General features: G+C 47.0%; 2 protein-coding genes across 4 annotated transcripts; both read left to right on the forward strand.

The window, feature by feature from the left end:
* The first annotated feature begins 177 nt into the window (after positions 1–177).
* On the forward strand, positions 178–1,410 carry NXNL1 (nucleoredoxin like 1). Its single transcript, XM_035571704.1, has 2 exons — positions 178–509; positions 1,113–1,410. Exons 1-2 carry the CDS (start codon positions 184–186, stop codon positions 1,408–1,410), a joined length of 624 nt encoding a protein of 207 aa, XP_035427597.1. The 5' UTR covers positions 178–183.
* A 2,145-nt stretch (positions 1,411–3,555) lies between these two features.
* GMIP (GEM interacting protein) lies at positions 3,556–26,385 on the forward strand. 3 transcript variants are annotated; one of them, XM_050716027.1, is made up of 21 exons: positions 3,744–4,596; positions 5,367–5,504; positions 15,352–15,445; positions 15,522–15,597; positions 16,420–16,483; positions 17,156–17,281; positions 17,546–17,610; positions 18,045–18,155; positions 18,396–18,476; positions 18,819–19,007; positions 19,126–19,263; positions 19,651–19,841; positions 20,152–20,264; positions 21,034–21,120; positions 21,363–21,461; positions 21,547–21,686; positions 21,960–22,148; positions 22,251–22,388; positions 22,494–22,690; positions 23,259–23,553; positions 25,628–26,385. In XM_050716027.1, exons 1-21 carry the CDS (start codon positions 4,347–4,349, stop codon positions 25,631–25,633), a joined length of 2,787 nt encoding a protein of 928 aa, XP_050571984.1. In that variant the 5' UTR covers positions 3,744–4,346; the 3' UTR covers positions 25,634–26,385. The 3 variants fall into 3 exon arrangements, with proteins under 3 accessions (XP_050571983.1, XP_050571984.1, XP_050571985.1); XM_050716026.1 differs by lacking the exon at positions 25,628–26,385 and having other exon boundaries at positions 3,556–4,596; positions 23,259–23,678; XM_050716028.1 differs by lacking the exons at positions 3,744–4,596; positions 5,367–5,504; positions 25,628–26,385 and adding an exon at positions 8,608–9,088 and having other exon boundaries at positions 23,259–23,678.
* Positions 26,386–27,427: the final 1,042 nt, after the last annotated feature.

Below are 27,427 nucleotides of genomic sequence, written 5' to 3' on the forward strand. Positions count from 1 at the left end.
CCGACCGAAGTCCCTCCAAGCGCTGGCCTCCCGGCTTAAGCGGATCGCGGGAGGCTGGGCACAATCCGCCCCTATTAATAGCTGGGAGCGGGGCGGGGGGGGGGGAACCTTGCATCCTCCCAGCCCGCACAAACCGGGCACTCACCGGTCGGTAAATCGCTGGGAGCTCCGCCGAGGCCACCCATGGCCTCCCTGTTCGCCGGGAAGGTGCTGGTGGTGAACAACGGGGACCGGGACGAGGTGGAGACCGAGCGGGAGCTGGGGCAGGCCCTGGGGAACAAGGTGCTGCTGCTGTACTTCGGGGCGGCCGGGTGCCCGCGGTGCCGGCGGTTCGCCCCGGTGCTCAGGGACTTCTTCGTGAGGCTGACGGATGAGTTCTACGTGGAGCGGGCTTCGCAGCTCGGCCTCGTCTACGTCTCCCGGGATGCCACCGCCCAGCAGCAGGACGCCTTCCTCAAGACCATGCCCAAGCGGTGGCTGTCCCTACCCTTCGGGGACCAGTTCAAAAGGTAGGGTCACGGCGTTCGGTCGTGCCTCTACGTCTGAGGAGCTCCGGCCGTGAAGCATCCCCCAGGCAGGGCACGTAAAACGGCAGCGGTCACTGACCTGTGCGGTGGGAAGGGTGGGAGACGTGCACAGATTCACCGTAACCTCGTCAGCCACGGGGCGAGCTGCGGTTAATCCTCGGGATTACTTCCAGCTCGTTTTCCGACGGGAGCACGTCACAGTTTTGGGGTTCTTGCTGCTATGGTTAGTCGTGCACTGCTCGTGTAAAACGAGTTGCAGCAGTTATCCCGAGGACCTGGATCCCTTCCCCTCTTACTGGCCCTGCAGAGATCTGCATATGGCTCTGCTCTGCATAATTACCAGCGCTTAAACAAATGAGAAAGGTGATTTTTATCCTGTCTTGCTTCCAAAGGCCACTTCTGCCCGAGGCAGATATTAAGCAAGCAGCCAAGCATCACTTAACTCTATACGGACCTGCACATAATCCTGCAGCGCGTATGGCAGCCTCCCTTTTTCTTACCCATCCTAATGAACAAAATAAGGAGCTCAGGGTACGGCGGGAGGACCGTGACGTGTCTTGATTTGAGTTTTTTTTCCCTTCCCAGGGAGCTGGAGCAGCGCTTCGCGGTGTCCGACATGCCCAGGGTGGTGGTGCTGAAGCCGAACGGGGAGGTCATCGCTGGGAACGCCGTGGAGGAGATCAGCCGCCTGGGCCCTGCCTGCTTCCGAAACTGGCAGGAGGCTGCCGAGCTGGTGGACAGGAATTTTCTCTTGGCAGAGGATTTCGACGACTGGGCTAGGAGAAGCATCACTGACCCCCTCCGCCGCCTCAAGTACAAGGTGGACAAGAGGACGGAGGCCAAGGATGAAGAGAGGAAAGGGGAGGATGAGGAGTCTTCGTAGGGGCTGACTTGGCTGGGGACGTCCCTTGGGTTGCTGCCCCCAGCCTGGCTGCCTCTCAACAGTAACACCAACATCCGTGTTATAGAAATCTGCTAAAATTGCGTTAGTATTCTGAAAGGTAAATTGTTCTAGGACAAACGAGTTCTACTCCCTTGTACAGCTTTTCCTGAGCACACATCCTTAGCAAGCAGCTCTCTGCTTCACCCTTTCAGTTTCAACAGATTTGTATCAAGGTGACTCTCTGAGCAGCTAAGAGGGCAGTTTTACACCTTTGGGTGCACGCTCGATAACCAAAAATTTGCTTATGGAGCCTGCAGAGAATTGTGTAGCACCCACCTTCCCCTGTCTGTAACCCAGGGCTCCCAAGGGTAGCAGCACAATGGAAGGGATTTGTTCGTTTGCTCCTTTCTGGGTTCTCCATAATATCCCTGGGGGGTGAGCTGAGAGTTTGAAAAAGCTCTACTGGATGCATGAAGGACCTGGGAAGTAATGTGCATATTGAAGAGAGACAGAGAGGCTGTGCAGGGCCAGCTCGTTCAACTCGTTTTCTCATTTAATCCTCCCTTCTCTTCACCCAGCAAGTCTGGCAGGTAGGCGAGGGAAGAAGTCCTGTAAAACAAATGGATGGGAGGGACGCTGCGTTATGCACAGCAAGAAGGGTACTTCCTTTTCAAGACGCTCCCTGTATTTTGTATGGCACATGGACACCGCACGAAGGGATGCAAATAAAATCTGAGAGTCCTTTCGGGTCACACACCTGCTGGACGAGTGAAACTCCCCTGTCTGGTGTGCTCTGATGGTCAGTAATAAAGCAGTACTCCATTTACCTGGGGCAACGTCTGCCTAGTAGGGCAAACGCTTACAGCTGTATTAAAAAGTAAATAAATCACAAAAAAGGAACATGGAGAAATAAGAGGGAGGCAAAGGGCAATGTTTTCACCTGTAAGTGCTGCCCATGTGAGTACCGTGGCTATTAACTGGCATTCAGCTTGTGCTTCTCGTCCCCATGGGACTCTGATGTCAATAAAAGGACACGCTACACCAAAATTTACGTAAAGTAAAATAATATAAAATGGGGACTTTTACCAGCCCTACTTTTTTTTTTTTTTTTTAAAGCACGGTATTTTTATTATTTTGGGTTCAAAACCAAAAGTTACTCTTTTCTTGGTTTATTGTGTTGTGGAAAAAAAAATACAGGCCAAGAAAGGGCCACCAAGCAACTGTGAAAAGTGAAGCTGCTGGCACTGGGAAGTGCTACTACCATCATCATTCTACTAAAGAGAGACTAGAGCTTTGTTTCCTCTTCTTCAATTTCTTTTTTTTTTTTACTTTCAATTTCTTTCAATTTTTTTTTTTTTTCCAAGTAAAAGAAGCCATGATGCTTTCACATGTACTTTAGACAAAAGCTGAGCTGGAGACACTCCTGTCTTATAACTAAGAAGGCTTTGCAGTACGTCGGAAGCCAACAAAGCCAGATCTTCAAGCCACATCGTGGGCAGGAGCCGCTCCGGAGATCTGATAACGATGGGGGACGTCGACCACAGATGTTCTGCCTAGTGAGTGAACACAGCACTGCACCCAGGGCTGGCCGCGGGTGAGAGAAAAATCCTGCAAAGAACAATCAGCCACGACCATTATTTCTCAAGTTCCATCAGATATGAAAATCACCCCGACCAATTCGCTGCATGGAAGCGTTGCATGGCGTTGTAAGACATTTAGCTCTGGTTTCACGTGTCATGCTCATGGTTTATATGTATAGAGTGTAGAACAAAAGGTATTTGAATGCTTATGGTTGTATCTAAGTATCCTTTAGTGAAAAAAAAAAAAGATATTTATTCTTTTCAAGTGTTATACTTTACAGTAAGACTGTGTGATTCTTGCTTTACTTAAAAAAGATATATTTATTCTCTTCAAAAGTTATACTTTAAGGCTGTGTAATTCTTGCTTTACTTTTTTCTCATGTCACACAATACTTCCCCCAAAAGGCCATGCTGCACTGTACCTATAACCTAGGAAGAAATGTGCAGAACCACGAAGATGCTTCACAGGCTTTAGAAAGCAAAGAGTTAATGAGAGCCGGGTAGGAGGATCAGCCTGATCCTACAGATGGCAGAGATAGCCTGGGAAGTGAGTAATTTCATAACTCCCGAGAGGAATGTGGAAAATCTGCATTGGCTGACACCTGCCTGGGGTTTCAGACTCACCCCACGCAGACAGCACGTAGCTCCGCTCCCCTGCAGGGGCTGGCACGGGGCAGGACACGGCGGAGCCTCCAGAGCCGCTCTGCAGCCCCCGGGAGGGAACGAGGACACTTTTCCGGCTCCATCAGCACACGCCGAGATGCCGCGGGACTTGGAGTAAATGGCCAAGAGATTTCTCCCTCGGAGAGGTCATGGCTTTTTCCTGATCCATCTTTCGGCTGAAGACAGGCAATGGAAGAGGTGGAAAATATTCTCTACAGGTTGCCCAAGACATTTTTACTTGCAGATAAAGGTATGGTAAATAAGAGAGACCAATATGGAAATGCAGTGCCTGTGCATACGGATATTTGGGGCTTGTTTTGATTTCCAAGTTTTGCTAGGAAAAAGTTTCCTAAACTCAGGTTTCTATTTGCTGAAAAGGGTACAAGGAAATTCGGTAATTAAAACCTAGCAGGATGAAGAATCTAGAAACCTAGAAGACACTGGATACAGCTCTCCTGGACTAGAAAATGAATAAATGCTGAGAGCATGGGAATTCATCTCACCCCCTCCATCTCTTTCCATGTATTTCATCTTGCGTCTCCAGCGGCTTTTACAGAATGCTGCTCCTCTTCCCTTCGATGAGCGAGAGGCGTACTCAGGACCTGCAGGACTTTGGGAATCTGCTCCCCAAAACATAGCCCGAGAAAAAAAGCTCACCCGGGGGACTGGGAAGCGCAGCACCGCAGCTGTGCCATGAACAGGACGGGTGCCTGGGATGACGCCGGTTCTGCTCGGACCGTGGGCAGGTTGCCCCACAGCAGGCTCCTTCCACCGGGCCACGACTCCGAATTCCTGGCTGCTGTCTGGGCTTCGGTGCAGAGCCCTGTCCCTGGGGACCAGGGCAGCCGCAGGGACCCCATGGCCGGCGAGGTGTCTCGCATCGCCAAACACCTGAGGGACATCGACGGGAGATTTCAGAATTTAAGGGAGCTCTTCCGAAAAGGTAAACCTTTAAAATTCCATTTATTTGCTTACAGCTTAATGTTCAACATATCACAACCGTGGGCAAAAGCAACCCAGCGTCGTTCTTGCTGCAGTATTTAAAACAATGAATTTAGATGGCCCTCGGATAATTTAGGGTGGCTTCTCTCTGTATGGATATTTAATTATTCAAATGCCTTCTCCTGTAATGAATTGCATCAGCAGATCAAATTTCACAGCACTTAGCCATCCAAGTGCACAAGTTTCCTTCAAATGCAATGCAAAAAACACCCAAGTGCTACTGACAACACTGCAATTACTTGCAAGTGAGTTAAACTGGCTGAAAAAAAGGGTGTCTGCGGTGACTCTGTTGAGAGAACTGGGATTTGTCAGAAACGCTGTGCCTCCCTGCCCTGCACACCAGCACTTTTGTCCTCCCTCCTTCCCAGAACAGCTCCGTTCCTGCAGGACTCGTACCCCAGGCACGCCAAACGAGTTGGGTTGGTGATGCTTCTCCAGCCAGCTCCTAGCTGCGGTGATGCTCATAGCTTGCTTCTAACAGCCCCCAAACTGTGCCAGCTGAACGTGGAAATTGGACTTGCCTGGGCTGGCTCAGCTTTGCTGGCTTGTTATTTTGCAGGGTTTGTTATTTTCTGGTTTGCAAAGAACTTCAGTATTTAGGAAGAACGGGGTACCTCTGCTGCACCGCTGAAGCGACTTGTCCCTGGGAGAAGTGAGGATGAGAGTTTATGCATGCAAAAAAATCATAATTTTCCCCCTTCTTGATTTTAGGAGAAGTTTTTTCAGGCCCTGTTGAAGCCAGACTGGCAGACCTCCTGCAAGCCATCTCCTCCTTCCTGAACACGTACCCTGCTTTGACCGGGGATGCCATCCAGCCCGCCGTAGCGACCCTTATCACCAAAATCCATGGTAAATCCGTAACCTTAGAGAACTTGACAGCTGCTGTAGTTACTGCCTTCTGCTCAGTGCTAATGGAAAGCTTTCACACCAGGCTCGCACATGTACATGGGTGTATAAAGCACATGCCACTACCGAAGCTGAATTCAACTGTAAGTGCTGAATTCCTGCATAACCCCATGCAAAATGCTTTTTACACGTCTGCTTGTGAGAGCATGGCAGAAGGAGAATTAGATTGACCCACAGAACTGTAGGGATAGTTTCTTTACACAACCCTTGGAGGTCACCAGGGCACCACACACCAATTAAGAAATACTGATAACAGCCTCTAGGAAATAAGAAATAATAATTACTAATATACTAATATACATATATATATATATATATATATATATAAAAAGAAGAAATAACAATAATTACTGTTCTACTCCACTCTGACCTTCTTGGAATATGAGTCTTTAATGCTCTTTCTATTCCTGTATTGCATATTACTTTCTTGGGAGCTCAGATATACTTAAATGTAGTGGAAAACCTGAAAGCTAGTTGGTTGAAAACACGATGGTTTCTGCCCTTGTTTTGGGACCAGGTGAGCTTCAAGTGGGAATATTGCATGTCCTGTCCCAATATTCTGCCGTATGGGCCCCACAGAGCAGAGCTAGCACTGGCACGAGGTTCTTGTCAGGGAACTGGAAAAAAAAGAAAGTGCACCAAGCAAACAGCTGCTTTCACTCTGCGGTTCCTTTCCTCCCCCATCTTCAAAAGCCTTGCTGATGTGAAAATATATTTGACTTATAAAATAGCAACGGTGACGTAAAAGGAAGTCTAATGAGATCTGGTGGTGGGCTGCTCCTGGGTATTGTCAGAGTGCACAGTAGTAGCTTGCCATTGTACTTGTTCTAAAATAGTAATTCATAAAATTAATTCTTTAGACAAGCAGTAAGAGTTTGCAGGCTGCTCTGGAGGATCTTAGTAACATGAGAGCTGAAGCAGCTTTCTGCTCCACAATCAATGGTGATTTGGCTACACCAGCAAGTGGAAATTACTGCTAAGGGACTGTGTTATTATGCTGTATAAAACCCCACGCTGCCTTGGAAGTGGAAGATGAGCCCTATCTCAGAAGCTCTTGTGTTTCCCTTTTATGCACCTCTGATCTGCAAAAGAAAGTTTTACCATCCCTACTCTTACAACAAGGAAAAAAGGCTGAGACATACGAAAAAAAAGGGTGAGACACACTCATTCAGCAAGAATGTTTAGGAGACAGAGTGATGAAACTGGGAATTTGGATCATGAGCTGTATTTCTGGAAAATAAGGAGTCACACCCCCTGTCCTCTTTTAGCTTTTATTAGCTTTTTTATTAATCAGGGACTGGGGGTGTTGACATACTCTGTTGCAACCCTTTTGGCTATAAATACCTTTACAAACACGCTTTTTATAGCTTTTATCTGTAAATACGGCCCTTTACAAACTGGTTGTGATAATTACACTGACTAAACCTACCTGTAATTACATGGATTGAATATACGGAACTGAGACACGGGCTAGGAAAGCTTTGATAGGAGAAACTCATCGCGTTGACACCCTGCTGATCCCAGCAGCACCTCACTGTGGCTGTGCATCCTCATTCTCCTGCTGCCTTTTAAAAGTCAATCGTTAATTCCTGAGTCTGAGCAGAAATCACCAGAGTTCACACATGCCATGTCCACCTGAGCCTGAAACATTCGACACAGAAGCAGTAACTCAAGGATTCCAGGAATTTTTATTTTTTTAATCTTAAACGGGTGTTAATGACAGAAAGGTCAGCTAAGCCTTAGCTATGACTTGTTCCTGGCTATCTGCAGCTAAGTTTTGGGGGAGAAACCTATAGATCTGTCTGCCACAAAGCACAACCACAGGGAGAAATTTTGCAGAAGAAATTCAGCGGCATTATTTCAGCCTCCAGCAGATGCTGAAGAAAGGGAAACGATTTTTGGGAGCTCAAATGAAAACGTTCATAATGTGCCTGCAGCATATCCCTTTGGATCAGCTCCCTGCGCTGTCACAGCAGCTAGAGGATTGGACTTCCCATTCCAGAGACAACAATAAGAGAAAGAAAGATCAGAAAATTAAGTTAGAGTTCAGGAGGAGGAAGAGGAAGAGGAGGACTTAGAGGAACTGTCATGTGGTGTGTCCCCAGTTGTGTATTTAAAACCACAGAAACTTGTGAAAAACAGTTAGCCCCTGCACTCTAAAAATACCATTTTCACTCAGATTTGCAGGAAACCTACCCCTTTTTACCTACCTGCAAGTAGCTAGGGCCTAGGATTAATGCCCCAAAAAATGGGCAGTGCTTTCCTCTCCTCCACGCACCAAACAGCCTTGGAGGTCAGAGCTCACGCTAAGAAGGAAGATAAAATGAAAGGGATTTAGCACTGTGATTTCAACAGATTTGAATCAATATATGTTCAGGTTGCATAAGAAAACAGAGCTGTTTTAATTATTCATAGTTTAGTCAAGAAAAATAGCTTCGCTGCTGAGCACAAGTTTGTTTTTTTGGCTGTCACATTTTTGCCATCGTTTTCTCACACTAATATTTGCAGAAGATAAAGTTCCCTTAAACTTCTGCTCGCTTGAATCTTTGAATAAATATTTTCTATTTCCCATATCACAGCTTCATCCCTAAATCCTCACAAAACTGAAGGTGAAATTAACTGATTTTAAAAGCAGCAGTGCTAGCTAGGTTCTCGCACTCGGTAAATCAATATCTTGTAGCCAAGGTGCAGCAAAACATCCAGCAAGGGGGACGGGTGGGATGTAAAGGTTCACCCCCCAGCCCAGGGTCTGGAGAATGCTCCCAGGTTGAAAAACATGATACAAGCGATAGATTTTTTCCTTAGCTTATCAAAAAGCTACAAAATCAGGGTTTGTTTTTATTAAAGAAACAACCCCCAGAAAGGTTAGGTTTCAGTGTTGCGGGGCTAAAACCGAGGTGGGCTGTGATCTCGAGAAGGCTCCCTTACACTCTTCCACCACACATGAATAGAGTGGAGGAGCGGTGGAGGATCCCTCCTGGCCCCTTTCCACCACCTCCTGGCCACCTGCCCATCCCAAACCCACCCCTCGTGGCCTGGCATCACCTTTGGGATGAGATCAAGAGCCCCTTAAAGCAGTGACCACGTTTTTGTGAAAAATCCTACGCCTGTGGCGAACCATTTGGGGTGAAACTCAGCAACGCAGCGGAGACTCAGAAGTTCGTGGGCATGAGTGAAAAATGGACGCCGAAATGGTCCTTTCTGTGCTGTATACCAAGACTGAAATGAGTTATGCAAATGGGATGATCAAATAAATGTATGCTGTGCACTGCTTCCCCACACGGAAGCGTGTCTGCAGGAAGCAGATTTGGCTGCAGCGGCCGCACGCTCGCCGGTGGCGCCCCTGCCACTTGTTTCGGGCAGGTCCCCTTCACATGCAGCCTCCGGATCGTCTCACAGCATCTCATCTGACCAGGAATTTGTGTTTTGCTTAATTCCGCCGCGATTCAAAGCTGGGTAGTTTGGGATTCTGCTGCTTTCAGACCAAAACAGTGAAGATTCAGCCATGGGGGACCCAGAACCAAGTGGTATGTGATGGCATTGAAACAACCTTTTATACAACCTTTTATACAACCTTTTATACTTGTTATAATGTAAGCTTTTGGGGGCATGATGTGACGTGAGTGGCAGATCAGCCTGCGAGCCACTTAGCAAATATAGGTGATAATGGGGTTTCCACGATGATCCTGAATGCTGAGCTCATTGAATCTTTCTCTGATGGATGAAATTATTTGATGCATTCGTGCTGGACATTGACTTACTTAAGAGGCAAGGATGCAAACTGAGTTTTTTTTCCCAGGAGGCAGCAGATAGAGCTTTCTCTCAAGAGATTGGTACATCATGCTGGTACTTGCACATCATTTGTTCAAGTCTCTCTGACAAAACTTTGCTATAGATCCTCGTCCTTAAAGGTGTCAGCCTAAATTATGAATGTAATCAGCATGAATCTGAGTAACACTTACTGAGCATGTACGAGTTTTCTGTACCAAACATGAATCCCTCCTGCCAGAGGCCCATGTTCAGCAAGGGCCAGTCCCTGGCACTTTGGAGAGAGGTGAAAAAAGCTCCCTGGCTCTGTAATCAAGGAAACACAACAAGAAACATTAGACCTTTCCCTGCTATTATATTTAAATGCTGCATTAAACTTGTAGCTAGAAAATTCGTTATTTCAGCTTGCCTTTCACCTTCCAGCAGCTGGGTCTTGTCATGTCTTTGTCATAAAAATTGAAAAAAAAATGGCTAATAGGATTTCTGTATCTCGTGACCACATGCAGGGGTAGTAAAGGGATGCTTCAATGTCTTTGGTAAGCTGAGTTTGCTTACAGGTTGTATTGTGAGAGTAGCTTTCCGTGCATCTTTGCCCCACAGACTGCTTTGGTGTCTTCAGCAACACCTCCATATGGGCCCCACAAGTGACATTAAGATCTGACGTGCTCACCATACAGCACTGTGCAGAAGCATGAGCTTTTTTCTGCCTGAAGTTCCCCTTTTGTACACACCCAGGGCTTGCAGAGGTCCTCTTTGCACAGCATTGCATGTGAACCTCCTGTTAGGCAACCGCCTGCTGTGTCCCTCTCTGCTTCTCAAGGCAGTCCTCCAGCCTGGAGGAACGGCATCCACGCCTAATTTGCTCAGCTATTTTCCCCAGTGGAAGCAAAACCATTTCTGAGGTCACTAAAGACTGCAATTAATGGCTGTCTGCCTTATTTTGTTGGTTTACGATCATCATCTCGTTGACCACAAGGAGCAGGCATCTGTTTCTGAGACCTCTCTAGAACTCCATGCGTTGATTTAAGCTGTATTTTTATGTTAAAAAGGGTTTCACCGACAAACCTGTGACCGAGAATCCCCTCCAGAACGGGGTATGTCTGTAAGTCCTCTGAGAAATCGAAGCGAGCTCTATCCACAGAATCCCTTCTATCAGCAGAACCTCCTGTTTTAAAGGGGGGGTTGTTCGACAGCTCTTCTGCAAAACCAAGATGACTGGTGTGAATTATTTTGCTCAGTCTTAGCTTTTTAGCCAGTAAGTGTCCTAGATTCATTCTTCTATTACTAACAGGGAGTTCCTTCTACTGCTTTCCAGTACTGGAAACATCTAATGGGCTTCACTGTCAGCCTAAATCCTTCTTAACTGTTGCTGACATTTCCTTATTCTTAATATTAAAAAAAACAAGAAGCCAGAAGTTTAATGCAGCTCTTTGATCACTTAAAAAGCGAGGCTTAGTAAGCAGCTGAACACTGCACGGTGCTGCGATCTATCAAGACACAGCTCTGCCAGCTTTAAAGGAAAATATTGATGAAATAATCTCATTTTTATTTTGCAAGCTAATGCACCTGCACTAAGTTTCTGCTGTCAGACATTTCAGAAACATTTGCAGTTTACACACTTTTTTTTTTTAAATGAATTGATGTAGTAAGTGGAAATTCTCCTTTTTATACACTGACATGTTTCATTAATCCCCTTGTTAATACGTACTGCTATTTAAGACATCTGTCTTTGCGGGTATTTCCTGTGATCACACTGTTCTGCAGCAGTTCTGATCTACTCAAGAATTAGCTGATTTTGTAAATTCAGTTTGTTCCAGGGCTTTTGTACAGAGATAACATGAGAAATCAGAGCAGCAGATGGGAAGTGGTCTTGGTTTTGCAAAACCATTGTCGAGAAGCTTGGTGTTCCAAGGCTGTTCTAATTCCAGGCAGAGAGATGCTGACCTAGGCAGCCTTTAACAGCCTGGGTAAAAAAGGAGGATTTCACACAGAAAGAGATAATGAAAATCTGAGTTTTCAGACCTGAGATTTTGATTTGGCCCAATTCGTTACAAGCCATGCTGTAACTTAACAGAGAGTGCATTTTATGTAGCTGCTGCTGTGATGTGCAAGTCTCGTGCAGGGGATTTGCTGTGGTGGAGAACTTCAGAAGCCGCGCTGCAAACTGCCAAGCCGAGCACAGAGGAGGAGGAAGGCGCTACCAGGAACTCTTGAGACAGACTTGTGATATTCGGTCGACAGTGCCATGCTGAATTCGGGCTCAGACATTTATCTCATTTCACGGTAACCCTAGCTGAGAGGGAAGTGATGCTTCTGCTAAAACTGCAGAACAAGGGCTTCCAAAAATACCCGCGGCATTTTGCACACCCACCTCTGCGGGAGCTTGTTCTCCCCGCAATGGCAGCACAGGACGAAGAGCAGCAGGCTTCCCAGATGGTCGATGCACATCAGAGGACAGCATCATCTCCCTCGAGACCCACAGATGGGGCAGAGCTTTGCATGACGGCTGCTCGGCTCCGGCGTGAGGTTTTCTCCGGGACGCAGGTCCAGTGCTGGTGCTGGGAGGGATTTCTGCCCTGCTGCTGGAATTGCTTGATGTCAGGGAGAATAAGGAGGATTAAACAATAACCACTGTCAGAGGACACAGAAAGGAAAATATTTGCAGACTGGAAGAATGTGATAACATCCATTTTATATTCCAGGGGCAATATTGTACTAATTTCTCAAACCATCCTTTTGCTTTAGGACAAAATTGTTAGACGTTTGGGTAGGCTCAGTCTTAGTCTCTTTATCTGCTGTTGGGATAACCACGTCCATCACAGTGAATTGTGTTCAGGACTCTGAGTTTTTCAGGTGAAAGCAAACAACTTGCTATCCAAGCAGACCTTTTTTCCCACTTTCATGAATTAACTCTTTGCCCAAGAGCTAACAGACGTGGTGAAGAACTGCCATATCTTTATGTATATATTCTCAAGAGAATAGGAAAAAAAACAGTGCAGGTTATAGGAAAAAAACAGTGCAGGAACAGGAAAAAAACAGTGCACAGTATACACCTGAGAGAGAATCCCTTGTCAGAACCCACGCTCTCTCGGATTATCTTGGTAGCTCTTGTTAAAGAATAGTATTTAAAAATAGTTATATGGTGTGCAAGCAAAGCATTTGAAGCTGTTATTGCATTTCTCAGTGAGAAAACTGCATCAGGGAGCCTGAAGAGCTGCATAAAGAATAGATGAAGAAGGAGAATGAGGATGAATATAAGGATTATAAGGAGAATAAGGTCCTTCAAGAGAAACGGCTAGGAACGTGGGCTTTTAATCACCAGAAGAGTGAGCTTCTGCATCAGCATCAGTTGTCACTGGGATGTCCAGTGAGATAACTGGCCTCAAAATGAAGCTTCCATCTCTAAGTGAAGCAACAGAGTCACAGGGAAGTGACAAAAAGGACTGAACCTGCTTCTCTCTCTGACCTGGAGTCCTATGACCCAGATGCTCTGTGAACCTGCAACCTGATCCTCCCTGGTCAGGGCTGTGAGCAGGATTTGAAAGATGAATTTGTGAATATTTATGGGAGCCCCTGCAAGCCTGCCAGGCGGTACAGGAAAAGGCATACAGATGTTTGCACATTTAACGGGTGGGCTTGATTGCAGGAAGGGACATCTGGACGGTGTCTGACAGCTCAGCTGTGGCGATACGTGCGAGGCGCTTCATTTCCTTCGAGAGATACGTAGGGGGTGTGTAGAGATCAGGGCAACTTGGTGCTGCTGGTGAAGGACAAGGGGAATATATAGGGAAGGGGCTGCATATGGGGAAGCACACGTTTAAACTCATGAGAATGCAGCTAGTGACATCGGCTACAGCAAGGCTAGCTAAACTCCTTGAGTCCGACTTGTCTAGCATCCTGCTTCTGTAAGCAAAAAGATAAGCAAAAGATTTGTGAGAACTTGAGGCTCTGGCTTATCTTACCGTGCCTTACAATGACTGCTTTCAAAAGCGAAATGTTTCATTCTGCTCGTCACCAGCACTGCTAAATTGAGTCATTCTTTCCTGTTGTACAACCTTCCACTAGTGGTAAACAAGAACTTGAAGACGTCCGTCTGCTCAAACAAAGTAATAAGACCCCGTTAGGGTCTTATTAACGTTAAATTAACATGCTTGGATTTGTTATGCCTTGGATTATGAAACATTTGTGCCTCTTCTAGAGAAAGAGCATGAGGGGTTTGGCAAACTCCCTGTGAACCCCCTCTGGGCACTGGCTGAGCAGGGTGGGAGATGTGGGTTTAGAGACGTGGATTTTGTGGGTTTATCACGATTAACCAGGACGTGCGCTGGGTACGGCTCACAGTGTTAGCACCACTGGTGCTTTTAATCCCTTCCCCAGGTCTTTCTGAATGGTTTGTTGCAGTTCCTTCAGGTTTATGGTAAAAAATGAGCGTCTTCACACATTTTCAGTGTCCCATTCGCTTTTGGAGTAAAATGCTCATAAAACTCTTAAAGAGCAAGGCCAGCAAAAATCTGAATTATTCACTCAAAGGCAAGTAAAGCTAGGAGTGTTCCAGCTCATTTCTGGGTGCAGAAGTGAGCATGGCATCTGGTCTGCACCCCTCTGTGCTGAAGCACACCTTCAGCGTCCCACCCAGCCTTCTTCACACTTATTTCTGTTTTCAGGCTCATAGATGGGTTTAATTCACACCCCCCTTTTTTTCTTTTTTCTTTTCTTCCTGTTGCTGTTGTTTAATCATGGCTTAAACCACGACGTTTGTAGGCTTCATGGTATGGCAGCTCCTAATCAAACCCTGGCTCAAAAAAGCTGTATTTTTCAGGACTGCCACAAGGCCCGGGAGTAGCTATAGCTAAATGAAACACAAACTGACTTTTCCACCAAGCATCATTCAAGTGACATTTGCAAGCACTTGCTCATTCTGACAGCGAACTCAACTACAAGTGAAGCAACTTTAGATTTAGGTCAACCACATCCTGTTTCCTGGAATGTCAAAAGGACAAAGAATAGTGAAGTTTTCTTTTGTTTTTTAACACTTGTACCCAGTTTTTTTTATATATATATATATATATTTATTTTTTTATTATTTTTTTTTTGCAGTGGCTTTCAGCCACTGACTCAAGTCAGGCTTTCAGCCTGACTCAACATTAGTTCCTGCCCTCAGTGACAAATGTATAACTGAGTGGAAAGTGAGATTAATGGCACGGATCACCTCATGTAAATTGCATGTGCTTACCTCCTCCGTGCTTTGTGTGTGACTGCAGGCAGGACACGCTTAGACTTTACAAAGTTCTGTGGCAGGAACCCATCGCCCCTCGTGTGGGAACAAGTCCAATTTATGTTTTGCGTGACCAATAAGTTGTACCTGCTGGGGACTGAACGAGATGCAGTATTTCATAATGTGGATTATCACCATAAATAAGCACGTATGTAATATTGGGGAAGCTCTGCACATTGCAACACGCACATGATACAGAAGGAAAAGGCGACTTGTGCAACTCAGCCCGCGCACCGCTGGACTGCAGCCGCTTCTGCTGCTTTGCCCTGCACATGGTTCTTTGGGGCATGTTGTGCCCCTTCCAGGTTCAGAGCACCCCTCTGCACCCCGTGAGCCCCTCCACCAGGTCTGCCAGCGCACTGCCAGCCCCGAACCAAGGACAGTGCCCTGGCTTCAGCTTGGAGCAGCTGTAACGAAGATTTCTGTGCACTTTTCACAGCTTGGGTCTGATTGCAAGCCCTGAAACAGCACAGGTATCTCCTGGGGACGTCAGCAGGCTCATTTTCCAGGGGGTTCTGCCCAACGAACCCCGATAAACTTATTGCTCAGTGTTTTCTTTTAAATCCCATCTTACTTTTGGCCTCACCTTATGCTTTGCCTGGCCATTGCAGTTTGTCACTTCCCTATGAATCCACTCAGGATAGCAGAGCTCAGCCGTGTCCCCCTGCAGCTCTGGAAACCACCCTGCAGACCTCAGGGAGCTCTGGGCTAAGTGCTCCAGTGAAACGATTTCTTCTCCAACCCCAGGTCTCGATAGTCAAGAAAGGGTACCTGAAAACAAGAAGCGATACAGTGAGATATTCCGGAGCCTGGACGACTTGGAGATCTCCATCGGCAATGCGTACGTAGAGATACGGGGCAGAACCACTTCTCTGGGTCTTTGCAGCCCTAACTTATCATTCCTTTTCATTTTACAGGACAGTTGATTTGTTCATTGGTGATGCTGACAGCACTGACGACACAGACCTGCCTGCAGAAAGAGAGATTGTTCCGGTAGGCAAAGAACGAGACCAACTTAATAAAAAAATTAGCAATGTCTTTTGCCAAAGTGCACGTTACTCAAATTGGTTTTTAGGTGACCATCTGAAAAAATAGTTATGGCTTTTACTTGAGTAGACAGAAAAGAATTGCATAACATCTGGTTATTGCAGTAATGGTGGCTGCAAAAGAACAGACAATATTTAGTGGGAGCATTCAGACATATAGTATAAATAGGATAATTAGGATTATATCATAAATAAGATTATTTGGGTTTATATATATATTTTTTCTTCTGAAAAACGGGATGTGGAGATTGCTGGTTTAAGTTCTGCACTCTAAGAAAAAGACCAGACAAGAGAACAGACCTAAAATACATATGAGAGTCATGCATCAAAAATTTCTGAAGTTCTGGCTTTGACAAACAGAAGCCCTTTAAAATAGAATTTAATGGTTCTTTTGCTTGCTTTGGGCAGTGTGGGTCTTTTGGGGGTAATTGGCCTCATTTCATGCCCTTCTGTGTAAACAAAGGGGCGAGGAACTTAATTTTTCTCTGACAGCCACTGTCCTCATGTAATCATATTATCCTCAGAGCTAAACTAAAAAAAAATAATAATCAAATATTTTGTGATTCATAATAAAATAAGAGCTGCCAGCGTTCAGTCATAGAAGTCCTTTTCCAGCCCTAATCTCTCTGCATTAAGGATGTGCTTCCTCCACATTTCTGTCCATGGCAGACTTTTGTACTTTTTTATACTTTTTTGAAGGATCCTCCCAACTTCTCACTACTCCTTTTCCTTCACCATTTTCCTCTTTTTCTTTTTTTCCTCCCCACAGCTGAGCGAAAGTTTCTGCAAGAGCAAAAGCAGTTCAGAAAAACAAGCGCAGGCAGACATGACAGGTAAGATCACAAATTAAAACGATGACGTGAATATTTCATCAATTAACGTCTCATTAGGAAGGCGCTCGTGAGGTCCTGACTTCCAAATACTGAGACCTCAGTCCCAAAAGGTTTTAGGCACAGTGAAGATCTTTCTTTGAAGCACTTTTTTTGCCCACTGGGACGATTCTCTTTGGGTCTGTGCTTGTCACTGGCATCATCAAACTTGACACTGAATTGTTTTTTTATATGAAGTCCCCACAAAGGAAAAAAAAATGAGATTTTCTAAGCTGCTTTCTCACAGATTTCAACTTAAAATGTATTTAGATTTGCTTACTGCAGCATGATATAATTATCTTCTTCCAAGGAACAGGAATCCTTGCGACTCCATACGTTGTCACCCAGTAATGCGTTGAGTTCCCCACTTGTGGTTTTCAAATTAAATCAAAGCACTAATTAAAAGCGGGGGTAGAGGAATACACAGGTCTAAACTGCCTGGAACTTGTACGGTTTGACAGGTAGGACAGCATGAGATTACCATGAAATAGGTCATGACGATTGTTCAGGGAAAGACCTATTTTTATGGCTGTTATTTGGGTATTCAGAGCACCAACTCCAAATTTTGCCACTCCTGGGGGAGCCTCTGTCCATCCACTAGAGCCACGCTGAATCTGGATTTTTTTTTTTTCCCAGTTGAAGAGGCAGATGAAATGCTGATCAAATGTGAAGGTGGCATTGATGCAGCCCTCGAATATGCCAAAATGTGGTGTAAATATGTCAAAGAGCTTCTCAACTGGATTGAAAAACGTCTGAGCTACGGTGAGTCAGTGTGTACGGTACCAGCTGGGAGCCCGTACACTGTCTGATAGCTTTTTTTTAATCGTAGCCAAGAACATAAAATTGGAAATGAAATTATAGCAGTGAGAACCAAGCCAAACGTTTACCTTTTACTTCCTTTGCCCAAATAAGAAGACAAAGAGCTTGAGTCAGATTTTTTCCTTACCTGAACAATCCTACCTGGCAACACCCCGGCGTTCACAGCCACCCCTGCGGCTGTTAACGCGGTGTCTGATCCTTCTACAGAAACAGAGTTTGCCAAAGGGATTGTGAAGATAGCAGAATCGGGACGAAATGCCATCATCCAGCAGGTACGGGTCCCCGGGATGTTCCTGCTTTGCTGCGCGGGGTTTCCTCCAGAGTCCTACACGGAGTAAACGTGAGGCTGTCCACACACGTGAACGTAAATCCTACAGGAACTAACCCTCCAAAAACCTTCCTAAACTTCTCAGTGTTGGAACAGTTCCTTTTTTTCTTCTGTGGGCTTACAACACAGGGAGTGATTGTTTGGAGAATCAGAGGGCAGGAAGTCAGCACGATGCTGTGCAGCATAAAAACTCTTCTGCTTCCAGCACTCTGCAATCTGTGTTTGAAATAAAACATAATGCCTGCTCATTTAACCAGTGCACACAGCTCTAGCGTTACTGTAATAAAGCTTGGTCGTAGCTAACAAAAGCTCGTGAATTTAGGAAAGCTGGAGTGGTTATCTGTCACTTTATACCTTTGTTGTTGTTTTTTTCTGCAGTCCAACATGCCTCTTCGAGCGCTCTATGCAATGGTCCTGGAACACGACATTAAGGTTGGAAATTCAGCTAGCGAGACTGTGGGGTTGCTCCAACAGAAGGAATTCTACCAGGTACTGGATTTCTGCGGAGAACAGATTGCTTTGCTGGAAAAGCAGGCAGTGGCAGCTGCCGGAGCGCTACAGAAACCTAACAGGAGTGGGGCTGGGGGAAGGAGAGATGGAAATGCACACCAGGATTAAGGGAGAAGGAAGTACCTTGCAAGGCTTGCTTTCTATGTCATGCCCTCATCTGCCAGATACTTTTTCCTACCTCTTAAGAAACTTGCCATCCTAACTCTGACTCCTCTGCAGCCTCTGTCAGCCAAGAAGAATGAGATTGAGAAGTGGAGGAAGGAATTCAAAGACCAGTGGACAAAGGAGCAAAAGAGAATGGTAAGAGGCTGAAAGATAGGCCTGACCTTTACGCTGGTCACAGCTCAAAACACTGAAAACAAATGAAAATGTAACAATTTTGCAAATTTGTAAACGTAATTTGTAAACGAAAACATTTGTGAACAAGCGATAACTAAATAGTGTAATATGCATCCTGCCAAGGACTCCTAAGGAGTGCCTGAGCTTTGGGAGGAGAGGAAGGGGGAGTGTTTGGAGGATAGTATCTGTAACAGTCCCTTGAAGCAAGAGGCAGGTGCTTTCCTCGCAAGCGGAGCACTGCTGTGATTTGTTCCTCCTGCGGCCCCACGTGGACTCCTAACCCTATTCCTTTGCCTGTCCAAGAACGAGTCCTTGTCATCCCTGCGCAAGTCCCGCCTGCAGTACGTGCAGCGCTGCGAGGAGCTGGAGAAAGCCAAGTACCTGAGCGCCAAGGCAGAGGACGAATACCAGAGCGCAGCAGTCGTCAACCCCGGCAGTGCCAGCAAGCAGCTGGAGAAGCGGCGCCGCTCCTGCGAGGAGGCACAAGCCAAGGTGATGAGTTTCGGGCCAGCTGCTGTTACCCCCATCCAGCCCGTGAACTGTGTTTCGGCAGCTCCCTTCCCATCCCAGTGACTTTCTCCTCCTTTCCTCTGCTCCCCACCCCGCACAGGTCCAGGAAACAGAAGCCCTGTACAAGATGTGCATTAACGACGCCAACTTTCGGCGGCAGGAACTGGAGAAAGTGCGGGCACGCATCGTCTCCCACATTCGGAAGCTCATTTACCAGGGAGACGAGGTGCTGACGTGGGTACGTGTAATTTCTCCTTCTCATAAGATCTCCTCCAGCTCTCGTTTCAGAGAAAATCCTCTTTGGCATAAGACCACTGCCCTCTTTTTTTTTTTTTTTTACCTGATGCCTGACCATTCTCCAGCAGGTGAAATCAGACGAGCGCTCCGGACAGCGCTTTGTCACCGACCTGCTACTCAAACACTTCTCTGATACATAAGAATATTTTCAATTACTACTGCTTGCAGGACAGATATCCAGAGAGAAAGGCTAGCAGAGCAAAAAAAAGAAACAGCAACAAATAATTTGTCCCGCCCATCCTGCAGAGCAGAATAATGACATTAAGCAGAAGTACAGGTAACCAAGGTGGGTAATGCAATGCCTTTTCTTTTTTTTCCCCCCTGTAAGGTCACATTAAGGATGTTTAAGCAGCGGCAGGCTCAGTCAGAACACATCCCAGTGGGATACCAGCACCTGGCCGAGGTCTGCAAGCCGTACAAAGTGGGTGAGAAGTACCTGGAGTTCATTCAGGCTCTGCAGAAGAAAGACATTCACATGGAAGTGTTTGAATTCGAGCCTCTTGCTTCTGGAGGGCAGAGGTAAGGGGAAAAAAAAAAAAAAGGTGGAAGACAAAAAAGTGGTTATTTCTATCATTTGCCAAAGGTTTGAATCTCTCTGTTCTCAGACGGGTGCTGTTTTAATTCCTACTTTTTCCTGTGGATAGACAAGGTGAAATTGTATTGAACAAATGCTTTCCTAGTTTTACACAACTGTTTACTCCTTGAAAACTTGGCTTATACCCAAAAGCTGCCTGAAACAAATGTCTTTTGGCATCCACGAAGCACCTCTGTGATGCAATATTGCTCGTTATTCTTCATCTTTGGAAAATCTTTTGCGACCCCTTCCCAGGTCTCCCCCCAGCAGCAGGAAGAAGATGTCACTGCAGTACACGGGATGCAGCAAGGACGCGAGCACTCCAGAAGACACGTCCAGAAGGCAGTTCTCCCCAAATGGTGAACAGAGTAGGTTGAATTTAATAAAGACGTAATTTTTTTTTTGAGTCATCGTAGTTTAATTTAGATACTGGTGTAGCCAAAGAGAGGTGGGAGATGTTCTCAGATCTTTAGGGCAGTGCTTAAGGCTTTGCTCAAACTGGGAGAGAACAGAGCACAGAGATCTTGCTGCTGCTTCTTACTCTTGAAAAATACAGATTTTCTGGGAGTTTGGCTTGAATTTTGACCCAAACCTGTATACAGCAAGTAGCACATTCATAAACCCAGGCTCAACTGTTGCTGGCAGGAATCGTGGCAGAGGATGAACGGTGATGCAGCTGGGAGCTTCGTGAGACTTTCACAGCTGCTGTTTCAGCTCAGCCTTTCTTTAAGTGTATTTTATCATTCTAGCAAGGAAAATTACATTTCTTTACAGGTTTAAAAATGTATTTCGCTATCTAACAGCATCTGTAACGCATCCCTTTCTAGGGTAGAAGCTATTTTTTTAGTTTATTTTTTCTAATACAGAAGGGCATTATCTAGATGTCTTTATCTATTATATATGTCTTTTGAAGCCTAACTTGTTCAGGACAGATTGCTGCTTTGGCTTACTGAGTACCTGCCTGTTTTTCTTGTTTTAAAGGACATTCACTGATAAAAAAGCAGCTGTTTTGAGAAATAATTGCTAACAATAAACATCCAGTTAGAGGCATTCACAGGTTGCTTCCGCTGAAGGCAATTCTTAGCAGTTACCCCAGGAGTGCTGGGGATGGTTGGTTACCGTGCCCATCTCCTGCAGGTACAAACAGATCCCTCTGCAGCGACACAGAAAGCCTCGGTGGGAGCTGTGAGTCCCGATCCCTGGACTCGCCCAACTCCAGCCCAGGTGAGAGCTACACAGATTCTTACCTAGGATTTAAAACAGATGCAAGTAAACTATTAAAAAAAAAAAAGTAAAACAAACAAGTAAACACAAGTTTGTTTTACCTTTTTTTTTTTAATAGTTTGTGTTTGTTTTACAAGTTTGTTTTATTTTCATGCATACTAGGATGGAAGTAAAGCACATGCTGATCCACAAAGAGGATCACAAGGATGAGACCAGCTCTTTGCATTTTCTCTCTTCTCCAGGAAACTCTAACAGGAAGCTGCTGAAAGCTCCATCCACCGGCACCATGTCCTCCTCAGATGATTTTGAGGAAAGAGATTCGCTGCAAACCTTTGAAAATGGTGAGCGACCTGGATATCTGACTCAGGAGCTGAACACCATGCTTTCCTGCCCAGTTACCAGTTCCTTTTCGTGCTGTTTCTGCAGAAAACGGCTCATCCCAGCAGCAGTTCAGGAACATCCTCCTCTCCAGCGCAGCACAAACCCACCGGCTCAGGAAGCTGCGGGGGCCATCCAAGTGCCGGGACTGCGACACCTTCATGGTCAACGGCTTTGAGTGTGAGGAGGTGAGAGCTCAGCCTTCATCACAGACACTTTGTGAGCAGCCGGTGATCGTCCCACTGGAGGTCTGAGGGGATGGAAAGGCCCCCCTGTAAAGTTACGTGATTTTTCACCCGACACCAGGCACGTTTTTCAGTGCATGGGTACACCGCCCATTGCCCAAAACAGCCCCCTTGTACCCCAGGAAGGGACTTTGGTAGAGTGGGAATAGGAAAAGTCCTCCAAGGAGACCTGGACTACAGCTAGAGCATAACGCGGGGGGATTTCTGCCTTTCCAGTGCTACCTGGCCTGCCACAAGAAGTGCCTGGAGAGCCTGCTGATCACCTGTGGCCACAGGAAGCTGCCCAACCGAGTGCCCCTTTTTGGCATCGACTTCACCCAAGTTCCTCGAGACTTCCCCGAGGAGGTTCCCTTCATCGTGGTGAAATGCACTTCGGAGATCGAAGCTCGTGCCCTCGGAGTGCAGGTGAGTTGTTCCGATGGGTGTTTTGTCTCAGTGTCATCACCTTCTCCGATCTGTTCTCGCTCCATCCCAAGCTCCTGACCTCTTCCCTTTTCCCCAACACAGGGGATCTATCGGATAAGCGGGTCCAAAGCCCGGGTGGAGAAGCTGTGCCAGGCGTTTGAGAACGGCAGGAGCCTGGTGGAGCTCTCCGAGCACTCCCCCCACGACATCACCGGGGTGCTGAAGCATTTCCTGAAGGAAGTGGGTACCAAACCTCCGCCGGACCACCACATTCAGCCCTCCACATTCCTCAGCACCAGGCCAGCAGGATGAAGTGACACAGTTTCCCCCCCCTTCTCGCTGCAGCTTTCGGGACCGGTGCTGCTGTACCAGCTCTACAACAGCCTCATCGCACTCGCCAAAGAGCTGCAAAAACCCGGGGAAGAAAGGACGGACTGCGCCGGCTTCCCTTCGGACCCCATCCAGAGCATGAAGGACCTGCTGAGCAAACTGCCTGGAAGCAACTACAACACCCTGCGGCACCTCATCGCCCACCTGTACAGGTGAGGAGCGTGCTGGGGGCATTAGGTGCTGACCCTGGGGGTCCACTGCTGAGACCCCACTGCCAGCTCAGCACCAAAAGCATCCAAGGTGAGCTCCTGGGCTTCCTCGACCTGGGCTAGAGCCAAGCAGGAGGCTGTGAGGAGGGTAAAAAGTAATTTGTGGGAAGGAGAGACTTGCAGCAATTAGGAGAAAGTCTTAATGACCAAGCTCGGTCATTAAAATACAAGAAAAAAAAAATACAAGAAGCTCCTTGCTGACAACACTCTGTAGTTTAAATGCAGAGCAAGAGGTCATGTAACGTGAATCAGGGCCCTCTCGTGCAGCTCAGAGCAGGGATCCCAAGAAAAAACCTCTCGTTAGAGCTGCCCGGACAGATTTGGGCAATCTTGGGGATTTTTCTCTTGTTTTTGTGCACAGACCAGAGCTCTTTTCCCCTGTAAAAGCTGGGAAGCCTCCCTAGTTTCTCTCTCTACTAGGAGACGTGGAGCTGGTGCATTCCCTCTGTGTAGTCAGTATATTGGGCCTGAGAGCTGGGAAGCCCCTCACAGTCCTGTTTCCCTTCCTCAGGGTGGCAGAGAAGTACGAAGAGAACAAGATGTCCCCAAACAACCTGGGCATAGTGTTTGGGCCCACCCTGATCCGGCCAGGCTCAGGGAGCGACGTCTCGATGTCCTGCCTCGTTGACTCTGGGTACCAAGCCCAGATCGTGGAGTTTCTCATCCAGAACTATGAAAGGGTGTTCGGGATGGATGACCTGCCTCCATCCTTATCCCTCAGCTGTGAAAACCCCTCGCAAGAAGCATCGACAGAAAAGGATGAAGGACACCAGAGCCCAAGCACAGTCCAGAAAATAACCCTAGAGGTAGAGCTGCCAGACGCTGAGCTGGGCTTGCTGACCCTGCTGTAGGGACAGGAAGGCAGACTGGCAGATAAAGAGAACTTTATTCACAGGAAAAAAAAAAAAAAAAAAAGGTGTTCACTGTCAGGGGGTTACTCCAACAGGAAGGAGCAGAGAGCCTGTTACACATGGAGTGGGAGAACTAGAAAATACATATATTTATATATATACATAAGCTAGAGATCACTCATCAGCTTCTCAGCCCACTCTGGACAGCGGGTTTTGCTCCATGGTTTATATCCCAGTCATTCTGAAAAACTGTGGGTTTCTCCATGCTAAATTACTCAGGACACTGCTGTTTCCCTGTGTAAACAGCTCGACAACTTTGGAAGCAGCTACATCAGAGCCAGCGGGTTCCCTGGTGGAACCCTACAGGGCTCTGCTGCATTCCTGATCCCTGGCCGTGGATCCTTTCTTTTTCCCTGAGGGCTCTCTCCTCACAATAGTTCACACATACTTCACAGCACTTAAAAAGAATTGGCATAACACCCCCGAGCCAGACATGGCTGCTCTTTCCTTTCCAAGGCTGGTGTGATGAGTGAAAAAAGAGGAAATTACTTTCCTAAAGTTAAGCCAAAGGCAGTCGAGCCCTGGTTTGGGGCTCTCTGCCTCCTGCAAGACAGCCCGTCTGCCACGATCACACCCATGCCTGCCGTGTAGAAACACTGAGGAAGCAGAAACTGGAGTAACTGTGAAGACAGCTGAAAAAAAATAATGAAAGAAATCACCAACATAGACACAATTCAATCCCTGTGTGCAGAAATCCCACAGCGTTCATAAAGAAAGCACTGAGATGTGCACAGCTATTGCCTTGGACTATTTTTAAGGGCATTTTACAAACGTCCGCAGCATGACTGAATCCTACAGGTGTCGCAAGCCTTTAGGAAGGGGAGTTGCTTCTAAGGGCACTCATTTTGTGATTAATAAAACCGACTTCTGGAGCCCCTGCCCGGGTGTCCTGGTCCTTGTGCAAACTCACACTGGTTCCACGCGAGCTCCAGCTCCCAAGCATCCCCGTGTCCTTCCCTCACCCGTCCATCTGCATTCAATCATAATTTTGGTGCTATAATTGCTTGGATTCAGATGTTTCCCCCTTTCTGTCCTGAAACGGGGCACAGGAACCTCAGTTCCAGCACACAACCGCTTTCCAGGGGGGTTTTGTGGCAGTTGGGGTCTGCCAGCCTGGACACGGCTCTTGAACCAAAATATTTTCCTCTGGCCCAGCCCTGGGACCTTCTGCACACTCCCTCCCTTCTCCCCCAGGCATTATAGATAATCTAAGACAAATCAGGGCATTTTCTACTTAAGTTTTTGCTTCCGTTCACTGGGCTAGAGCAGCAGTCGGGGTGAAGTGGGAGCTGACTATCTTCATGTAAAATGAGTGTCCTGTATAAACGCTCCTGGCTTTTTCCAACAGAATTTCTCCTCCCAGCACGGTTTAAGCGTGGACTGTGTGTCTGATAACTCGTCTTCCAGGGAAGCCGTCAGTGAGCTGACTCTGGAGGGAGCCCCCAGCCCATTAAGCACGGATGCCCTAGGTAAACGAAGCGGTGGTCGTGGTGCTGGTGTAGGCTGCCTGGTACCACGCTGGCTGTGTCGTGCACCTCCTACCTCTATGGTACACAGCAGGGGAAGCGTAGCCAGGCCTTTTTCATCATAATTATTCATAGCTGAGTGCAGAACAGCACCATGAAGCTTGCCTGGCAGCGCAAGCACGTTTTCTGGTGCTCACAGGAAAAGTGTGTGCTGCCTCGGCTCCCATGCCCACAGCCACCCGCCAGCTCTGCTGGCTTCAGTGTACCAAGGACAGCTCTAAGAATATAAACCTGATTCATTCCTCGTGCCTCTTCCAAGCGTGCATCTCACATTTCTTCCAATGAACAAAGCTGTTAGAGGGAGGAGTTTTCGCCTGGTAGTACAGCAGGACTTTCAGCATCCTTTCTAACAGCAACAGAAATCCTCAGCCAGAACTATTTGCTGCAGTAACCCCGTCTCACTGCTCTAAGATAACTGTCTATTTTTTGTTGTTGTTGTTCAGAGATGAATACAAGCACTGGCTCCGAGCTGGAGGACCTGGAGGATTCCGTGCAGGAGAAGACCGACAGCGATTCGGACACTGTCCTCGGCACCCAGCCCAGGTGCCATTTCAGTCGGCAGCCCGTGAAATACATCCGCGTGCAGGCAAAAACGAAACCAGTCATTCCCAAGCCTTCCAGTTTGCCCTTGAGGACTACCACGTTATCCAGCACAGCCACGGACGCCGGTGCAGAAGGCAGCCCTGCCAACAGCAGCTCCACGGCAAAGGATGTCCTGGGGGAGAGGACTCGGAGCAGGAACAGCTCGCCCGACACCAGCACGCTCAGGGGCCGCTCAGGAAGCAAACAGCAACTCAAACACTTTGAGATCACGGAGGAAACCGCCAGGATCATCTCGAAGCTTAAAGCCGACGACACTTCAGCATCCCCCGAGGGTTCTCTGGAGAGCCTGGGGTCTGCTGAGAAAGAAGTGAAGCTCAGCCCAGAGACACTCCTGGAGCAAAGCCCCTAAAGGTGACAGCAAAAAGCAGCAGCAGAGGGACTGAAATCCCATGCCACAATTCTTGTGGAAGGATGGAATAGCAACAGGGGTGAGAATAACATCCTAGCAGTTGCATTTACAAAGCAGGCTGGAGAAGAGGCTTCTGCTGGGAACTACCTGGAATTTGAGCTAGCCCAGGGTTTGCTTATTTGTCAGCAGACCCACACGAGCCTGGTGTCTCTCTCTGGAACATGTCCAGGTTAGCACGAAGCACAATAGAAGGAAAGGAAACACAGATTGTCTGGCTGGAAGGATGTAGCCTGGCAGGAGGTAACTGAAATGTAGGACACTGGGCAGAAAACATCCCCAAGTGGCCATTTTCTGGCAGCTGCAGCAAGCACTGATTTTCCTTGGTTTTATTTCACAGCATTTTTTAGCGTAATGCTAATAAAACAGGGTACATGGGCAAAGCACATGCACTCCGGATGCCTCCGTTGCTGGAACTTCCACTTGCTGGTCAGCACAAAGACGTTTTATAAAGGGGAAAGACACTGCCATACCCTGAGCCAGACCCACTTCTCCAAAACATTAACTCTTTCCCTCGAATCATTTTGAGCTTCTGCAGTACTTGTGATGCTGGTGCTGTCACAGAGGGGCTGAACCCCCAGCAGATGAGAAGACCTTAAGATCATTCTTAAAAGGAGGTTACCCCGAGGTGCTGGGGCTCCATCTCACCTGCACGGGGCTCACCCCAAGGCTTCTCTCTGCCCCCTGCAGCAGGTTTTCTGCCCACCAAAGTGCAACGGGAGAGATCTCAGTCCTACAGTGCCACCTCACGACATACGACGGCTCATCCTGGGGATAGCTTTGCACTGTACGATGGGCCATGTTACAGGTTCCCTCAGTGTTTTGTTGTGTATGCAGTGTAAATATAAATACAATATAAACTTCTGGGGTTACTCTGGAAAACAACCCTGCACTGGGGTTATTTTCAGTGATTACCATCAGCTGCAAAGACACTAGCACGTGCATGAAGGTGTAAGAGCTAAGTGCTAAAAGAAAACATTACACTTTCCCAGCCAGCTGAAGAGGTTAAACAATCTGCCTTCCAGATCTCTTTCATCTCATCAACAGATATGTTTTGGTCTTCGCAGAGTTGTAGAAGAAATGCTAATTCTTTAGCATCTCTTCTTAGCATTTGTACAGTTTAGCCTAAAGAGAGTTTGCATCTCTGGAGCAATGTACATTTGTTAATATATTGCTTTGAGTTCTTGCATACTAAGTTATCTTTTACTGTAGAGCTTCTGTAATAAATGACTGG

Source organism: Cygnus atratus, chromosome 30 (assembly GCF_013377495.2).
Source record: "Cygnus atratus isolate AKBS03 ecotype Queensland, Australia chromosome 30, CAtr_DNAZoo_HiC_assembly, whole genome shotgun sequence".
Taxonomy (NCBI): Eukaryota; Metazoa; Chordata; class Aves; order Anseriformes; family Anatidae; genus Cygnus; species Cygnus atratus.